This window comes from Scomber japonicus, chromosome 21 (genome assembly GCF_027409825.1).
Source record: "Scomber japonicus isolate fScoJap1 chromosome 21, fScoJap1.pri, whole genome shotgun sequence".
Taxonomy (NCBI): domain Eukaryota; kingdom Metazoa; phylum Chordata; class Actinopteri; order Scombriformes; family Scombridae; genus Scomber; species Scomber japonicus.
In genome coordinates this window covers 37,501-45,000 of record NC_070598.1, presented here as the reverse complement: position 1 = coordinate 45,000, position 7,500 = coordinate 37,501, and the positions used below count along the sequence as shown (strand labels likewise).

Here is a 7,500-nt window from a genome sequence, read left to right as displayed (position 1 = left end):
TAGAGGACAGTAGGAGACAGTAGGAGACAGTAGAGGACAGTAGGAGACAGTAGAGGACAGTAGGGGACAGTAGGAGACAGTAGGAGACAGTAGGGGACAGCAGAGGACAGTAGGAGACAGTAGGAGACAGTAGGGGACAGTAGAGGACAGTAGGAGACAGTAGAGGACAGTAGAGGACAGTAGGAGACAGTAGAGGACAGTAGGAGACAGTAGGAGACAGTAGAGGACAGTAGGAGACAGTAGAGGACAGTAGGGGACAGTAGGAGACAGTAGGAGACAGTAGGGGACAGCAGAGGACAGTAGGAGACAGTAGGAGACAGTAGGGGACAGCAGAGGACAGTAGGAGACAGTAGAGGACAGTAGAGGACAGTAGGAGACAGTAGGAGACAGTAGGAGACAGTAGAGGACAGTAGGTGACAGTACAGGACAGTAGGAGACAGTAGAGGACAGTAGGTGACAGTACAGGACAGTAGGGGACAGTAGGAGACAGTAGGTGACAGTAGGAGACAGTAGAGGACAGTAGGAGACAGTAGAGGACAGTAGGAGACAGTAGGAGACAGTAGAGGACATTAGGAGACAGTAGGAGACAGTAGGGGACAGTACAGGACAGTAGGAGACAGTAGGAGACAGTAGGGGACAGTAGAGGACAGTAGGTGACAGTACAGGACAGTAGGGGACAGTAGAGGACCGTAAGGGACAGTAGAGGACAGTAGGAGACAGTAGGAGACAGTAGGGGACAGTAGAGGACAGTAGGAGACAGTAGAGGACAGTAGAGGACAGTAGGGGACAGTAGGAGACAGTAGAGGACAGTAGAGGACAGTAGGGGACAGTAGGAGACAGTAGGAGACAGTAAAGGACAGTAGGAGACAGTAGGGGACAGTAGGAGATAGTAGAGGACAGTAGGGGACAGTAGGAGACAGTAGGGGAAAGTAGAGGACAGTAGGGGACAGTAGGGGACAGTAGGAGACAGTAAAGGACAGTAGGAGACAGTAGGAGACAGTAGGGGACAGTAGGAGATAGTAGAGGACAGTAGGGGACAGTAGGAGACAGTAGGGGAAAGTAGGAGACAGTAGAGGACAGTAGAGGACAGTAGGGGACAGTAGGAGACAGTAGAGGACAGTAGGGGACAGTAGGGGACAGTAGGAGACAGTAAAGGACAGTAGGAGACAGTAGGAGACAGTAGGGGACAGTAGGAGATAGTAGAGGACAGTAGGGGACAAGAGGGGACAGTAGAGGACAGTTGAGTCTCACCTGTTCTCTCGTAGCGGGCACGAGCACAGCGAACAGTCAGTGATGGAGCCGGTCACATTCCCATAATGCCCTGGGGCACAAAGCTCACAGCTCCGCCCTGCGGTGTGATCCCGGCAGTCCTGCACAAAATAATGACATCATCATCCTCTACTGTCCTCTACTGTCCCCTACTGTCCTCTACTATCTCCTACTATCTCCTACTGTCCCCTACTGTGTCCTACTGTCCCCTACTGTCCTCTACTGTCCCCTACTGTCTCCTACTGTCCCCTACTGTCCTCTACTATCTCCTACTGTCTCCTATTGTCCTCTACTGTCCCCTACTGTCTCCTACTGTCTCCTACTGTCCCCTACTGTCCTCTACTGTCTCCTACTGTCCTCTACTGTCTCCGACTGTCCCCTACTGTCCTCTACTGTCCTCTACTGTCCCCTACTGTCCTCTACTGTCCCCTACTGTCTCCTACTGTCCCCTACTGTCCTCTACTGTCTCCTACTGTCCTCTACTGTCCCCTACTGTCCTCTACTGTCCTCTACTGTCCTCTACTATCTTCTACTGTCCCCTACTGTCCTCTACTGTCCTCTACTATCTTCTACTGTCCCCTACTGTCCTCTACTGTCTCCTACTGTCCTCTACTGTCCCCTACTGTCTCCTACTGCCCTCTACTGTCCCCTACTGTCCTCTACTGTCCCCTACTGTCCTGTACTGTCCTCTACTATCTCCTACTGTCCTCTACTGTCTCCTACTGTCCTCTACTGTCCTCTACTGTCTCCTACTGTCCTGTACTGTCCTCTACTGTCCTCTACTGTCTCCTACTGTCCTCTACTGTCCCCTACTGTCCTGTACTGTCCTCTACTGTCCTCTACTGTCTCCTACTGTCCTCTACTGTCCCCTACTGTCCTCTACTGTCCTCTACTGTCTCCTACTGTCCTCTACTGTCTCCTACTGTCCCCTACTGTCCCCTACTATCCTCTACTGTCTCCTACTATCCTCTACTGTCCCCTACTGTCCCCTACTGTCCTCTACTGTCTCCTACTGTCCTCTACTGTCCCCTACTGTCTCCTACTGTCTCCTACTGTCCCCTGCTGTCCTCTACTGTCCTCTACTGTCTCCTACTGTCTCCTACTGTCCTCTACTGTCCCCTACTGTCCTCTACTGTCTCCTACTGTCCTCTACTGTCCCCTACTGTCTCCTACTGTCCTCTACTGTCTCCTACTGTCCTCTACTGTCCTCTACTGTCTCCTACTGTCTCCTACTGTCCTCTACTGTCCTCTACTGTCTCCTAGTGTCCCCTACTGTCTCCTACTGTCTCCTACTGTCCCCTACTGTCTCCTACTGTCTCCTACTGTCCTCTACTGTCTCCTACTGTCCTCTACTGTCTCCTACTGTCTCCTACTGCCCTCTACTGTCCTCTACTGTCTCCTACTGTGTCCTACTGTCCTCTACTGTCCTCTACTGTCACCTACTGTCCCCTACTGTCTCCTACTGTCCCCTACTGTCACCTACTGTCCTCTACTGTCTCCTACTGTCCTCTACTGTCTCCTACTGTCTCCTACTGTCCTCTACTGTCTCCTACTGTCCCCTACTGTGCTCTACTGTCCCCTACTGTCTCCTACTGTCCTCTACTGTCTCCTACTGCGTCCTACTGTCCTCTACTATCTCCTACTGTCCTCTACTGTCTCCTACTGTCCTCTACTATCTCCTACTTTCTCCTACTGTCTCCTACTGTCCTCTACTGTCTCCTACTGTCTCCTACTGTCCTCTACTGTCTCCTACTGTCCTCTACTGTCCTCTACTGTCTCCTACTGTGTCCTACTGTCCTCTACTGTCCTCTACTGTCTCCTACTGTCTCCTACTGTCCTCTACTGTCTCCTACTGTCCTCTACTGTCCGTGTTTACCTGGCACTCTCCGGTCTCCTGGTCGCAGATCTCGCTGTGGTTGTTGCAGCGACAGCGAACACACGGACGCACAAACAGCGATTTTTGATCCTGAGACGACAACTCAGACCGAAGCTGGTGGAAATAACCCGGAGCACATTCCTACAGACAGGTGAGAGACAGACAGGTGAGACACAGAGAGGTGAGACACGGACAGGTGAGACACAGACAGGTGAGAGACAGACAGGTGAGACACAGACAGGTGAGGGTCAGGTTCCTCTTAGTGACATCAGAGTTCTGTATTTTGATTGGACAGCAGCAGGATGCAATTCTGTCGTCATGGTTACTGGATACATGCTAACATGCTACAGGTTGAGTAAAACAACCATGTGGTTGCCATGGTGACACAGTGAAAATACCTGACAGGAAAGTCCGGCGTGTCCAGGTGGACAGGTGCAGGACTCGATCAGTCTGGCTATGTCCCCCTCTGCCTCCCCCGCCTTCACTGCTGTTTCCATGGTGACGTTAGATATCCTTACAGAACAACACAAGATGATGTCACTGGTATGACAGATGATGTCACAGGTATGAATGATGATGTCACAGGTATGAATGATGATGTCACTGTGTACCTGCTCTGCTGAAGTCTCGTCCCGTATGAAGCTTTGATGATGACGTATCGTACGTTACTGAGGACAGACATGAAGTCAGCGCGACTCACTCCTTTCTCCGACACCGAGTTAAAATACTTCCACTTGTGCTGTGACACACACACACATACACACACACACACACACACACACACACACACACACACACACACACACAGAGTTATAATGAACCATCATCTGTTTTAAACACTGATCATGTTGATTCCCTGCAGCGTGTCGTACCTCTGTCAGCCTGACATTGTGCTGTGTCCTGATGCCGTTGCCAGGGGCAACCATGTCTGTGTATATGACTAGATTCCTCAGGGTCCCGCCCCTCAGCAGCACCTGAGGCTCTCGATTGGCCAACCCAGAGCCATGATCAGCATAGAAGGTCACGACATAAGACAGCAGTCCGCCATACGACAGCAGCTACAAAACAGAAACAACAAACATGTCGACATCCTGGGCCGAAAACTCCCGTACCGCTGTGTTCAAGTGCTGTAAGGCTACAGTTTGGGTGACAGTACCTGGTTTCCTTCAAACTGGCGGGGCAGCCTCCAGTAGAGCGGCCCAGCCAGCCTGCTCGTGTTGAGCTGACGGGTATCAAGCAGAATGTCGCCGCTCTGCTGGTAGACTCCAGATACTACGCCCTGCAGGTTCGACTGACTGACCACAGTCAGCAAAGCCGGAGAGCGAGCCAAGGTGATCTATCCAGGGAGGAAGACAGAGATTATCTCTTTTATTTCAATTGGAAAGAGTTTTATGTGCATGTGTACATGATGCATTTTAACTTGCTAACAGCTGGCCCAAACAGGCCCTACAGCTGGTACTAACCCTGACCCTGACCCTACAGCTGGTACTAACCCTGACCCTACAGCTGGTACTAACTCTGACCCTGACCCTACAGCTGGTACTAACCCTGACCCTACAGGTGGTACTAACCCTGACCCTGACCCTACAGCTGGTACTAACCCTGACCCTACAGCTGGTACTAACCCTGACCCTACAGGTGGTACTAACCCTGACCCTACAGGTGGTACTAACCCTGACCCTGACCCTACAGGTGGTACTAACCCTGACCCTGACCCTACAGCTGGTACTAACCCTGACCCTGACCCTACAGCTGGTACTAACCCTGACCCTACAGCTGGTACTAACCCTAACCCTACAGGTGGTACTAACCCTGACCCTGACCCTGCAGCTGGTACTAACCCTGACCCTGACCCTACAGGTGGTACTAACCCTAACCCTGACCCTGCAGCTGGTACTAACCCTGACCCTGACCCTACAGGTGGTACTAACCCTGACCCTGCAGCTGGTACTAACCCTGACCCTACAGGTGGTACTAACCCTAACCCTGACCCTGCAGCTGGTACTAACCCTGACCCTACAGCTGGTACTAACCCTGACCCTACAGCTGGTACTAACCCTGACCCTACAGCTGGTACTAACCCTGACCCTACAGCTGGTACTAACCCTGACCCTACAGCTGGTACTAACCCTGACCCTACAGCTGGTACTAACCCTGACCCTACAGCTGGTACTAACCCTGACCCTACAGGTGGTAGCTGGAGAATAATGAGATAAGAATAAGCACATATATACAAGGATGTCCACACACACACACCCATATATGTACATATACACAAAAACAAGGATAACAGGTAATAGATCCACTGATGGGTTAAAAGTAGGAGAGAGGATATTTGACATGTGAGATTACTGACAGAAGTTTAGACAAAGTGCTGGTCTCCCCCAGCTAGAGAACAAGCTGGTCTCCCCCAGCTAGAGAACAAGCTGGTCTCCCCCAGCTAGAGAACAAGCTGGTCTCCCCCAGCTAGAGAACAAGCTGGTCTCCCCCAGCCAGAGAACAAGCTGGTCTCCCCCAGCCAGAGAACAAGCTGGTCTCCCCCAGCTAGAGAACAAGCTGGTCTCCCCCAGCTAGAGAACAAGCCTCCGGCTGGTCTCCCCCAGCTAGAGAACAAGCTGGTCTCCCCCAGCTAGAGAACAAGCTGGTCTCCCCCAGCTAGAGAACAAGCTAGTCTCCCCCAGCTAGAGAACAAGCTGGTCTCCCCCAGCCAGAGAACAAGCTTCCGGCTGGTCTCCCCCAGCTAGAGAACAAGCCTCCAGCTGGTCTCCCCCAGCTAGAGAACAAGCCGGTCTTCCCCAGCTAGAGAACAAGCCTCCAGCTGGTCTCCCCCAGCTAGAGAACAAGCCTCCAGCTGGTCTCCCCCAGCTAGAGAACAAGCCTCCAGTTGGTCTCCCCCAGCTAGAGAACAAGCTGGTCTCCCCCAGCTAGAGAACAAGCTGGGCTCCCCCAGCTAGAGAACAAGCTGGTCTCCCCCAGCTAGAGAACAAGCTGGTCTCCCCCAGCTAGAGAACAAGCTAGTCTCCCCCAGCTAGAGAACAAGCTGGTCTCCCCCAGCCAGAGAACAAGCTTCCGGCTGGTCTCCCCCAGCTAGAGAACAAGCCTCCAGCTGGTCTCCCCCAGCTAGAGAACAAGCCTCCAGCTGGTCTCCCCCAGCTAGAGAACAAGCTGGTCTCCCCCAGCTAGAAAACAAGCTGGTCTCCCCCAGCCAGAGAACAAGCTGGTCTCCCCCAGCTAGAGAACAAGCCTCCAGCTGGTCTCCCCCAGCTAGAGAACAAGCTTCCAGCTGGTCTCCCCCAGCTAGAGAACAAGCTGGTCTCCCCCAGCTAGAGAACAAGCCTCCAGCTGGTCTCCCCCAGCTAGAGAACAAGCTGGGCTCCCCCAGCTACTGAGCGTGCGGGGGGGGGGGGGGGGCAGCGTCCTTCCAGCACAGCAATATTGCACGTCTGGCAAGGACAGAAGTGGATTTGAGTCCGTGCATTAGTTACGTCTGGACTGGACGACTGTAATTCATTATTGAAGATCAGGGTCAGGGTTTAGGTGGTGAAGGGTAGGTCACGTTTAGGAAGAGGAGCTAGATTTTAGGAGCAATGCTCTGAAGTATGTATTAAAGAAATGTTAAATAAATATTGAAATGTTATAAGAAATCAATGTTTTTTGATATTCATAATGTGTAAAGTAATAAAATAATCGATTATCAAAAAATGAATCGTTAGATGAATCGTTTAAAAAGCCTGACTTGGTTATCTAAAACAAGTTCATGTGGGAATGTTGAGTTTAAATTAAATGAGTCCTTAACCCTAACCTTGCTCTGTGTGTAAAGAGCCTGCACGTGACTTTTCCTTTTCTTAGCTCAACCAACCGGCTGAGTTAGAGTCACAGTTGGAGATATAACATGTTTAGATGGGTTAGGGTTAGAGGTGTTTAAACGTTAACTCACCGGCTCCCTGCTGAGGCCGCCCTGCTCCTCACAGTCTCGGCTCAGTCCTGAACAGAAACACTGAGAGCAGCCGTCTGGATTCTCCGCTGAGAGACCGAACCACCCAGAGACACACTCCTCACAGCGCCGGCCGGCCACGCCCGCCTGCACACACACACACACACAGCGTTACCATACACACACACACACACACAGGGTTACCACACACACACACACACACACACACACACACACACACACAGGGTTACCATACACACACACACACAGGGTTACCACACACACACACACACACACAGCGTTACCACACACACACACACACAGGGTTACCATACACACACACACACACACACGGTTACCATACACACACAAGGTTACCACACACACACACACACACACAGGGTTACCTTGCACACACACA

At 51.8% G+C, this 7,500-nt stretch overlaps 1 protein-coding gene across 1 annotated transcript in view; it reads right to left on the bottom strand.

Moving 5' to 3' along the window:
- Positions 1 to 7,500, bottom strand: part of lama1 (laminin, alpha 1) — a 65,616-nt gene that overhangs the window by 32,372 nt on the left and 25,744 nt on the right. Inside the window, exons 25-31 of the mRNA XM_053342758.1 lie at positions 7,083 to 7,226; positions 4,302 to 4,481; positions 4,018 to 4,203; positions 3,757 to 3,884; positions 3,544 to 3,658; positions 3,146 to 3,286; positions 1,252 to 1,370 (exon numbers count right to left, since the gene is read on the bottom strand). Coding sequence (XP_053198733.1) covers positions 1,252 to 1,370; positions 3,146 to 3,286; positions 3,544 to 3,658; positions 3,757 to 3,884; positions 4,018 to 4,203; positions 4,302 to 4,481; positions 7,083 to 7,226 — 1,013 coding nt within the window. The remainder of the gene's footprint in view (positions 1 to 1,251; positions 1,371 to 3,145; positions 3,287 to 3,543; positions 3,659 to 3,756; positions 3,885 to 4,017; positions 4,204 to 4,301; positions 4,482 to 7,082; positions 7,227 to 7,500) is intronic.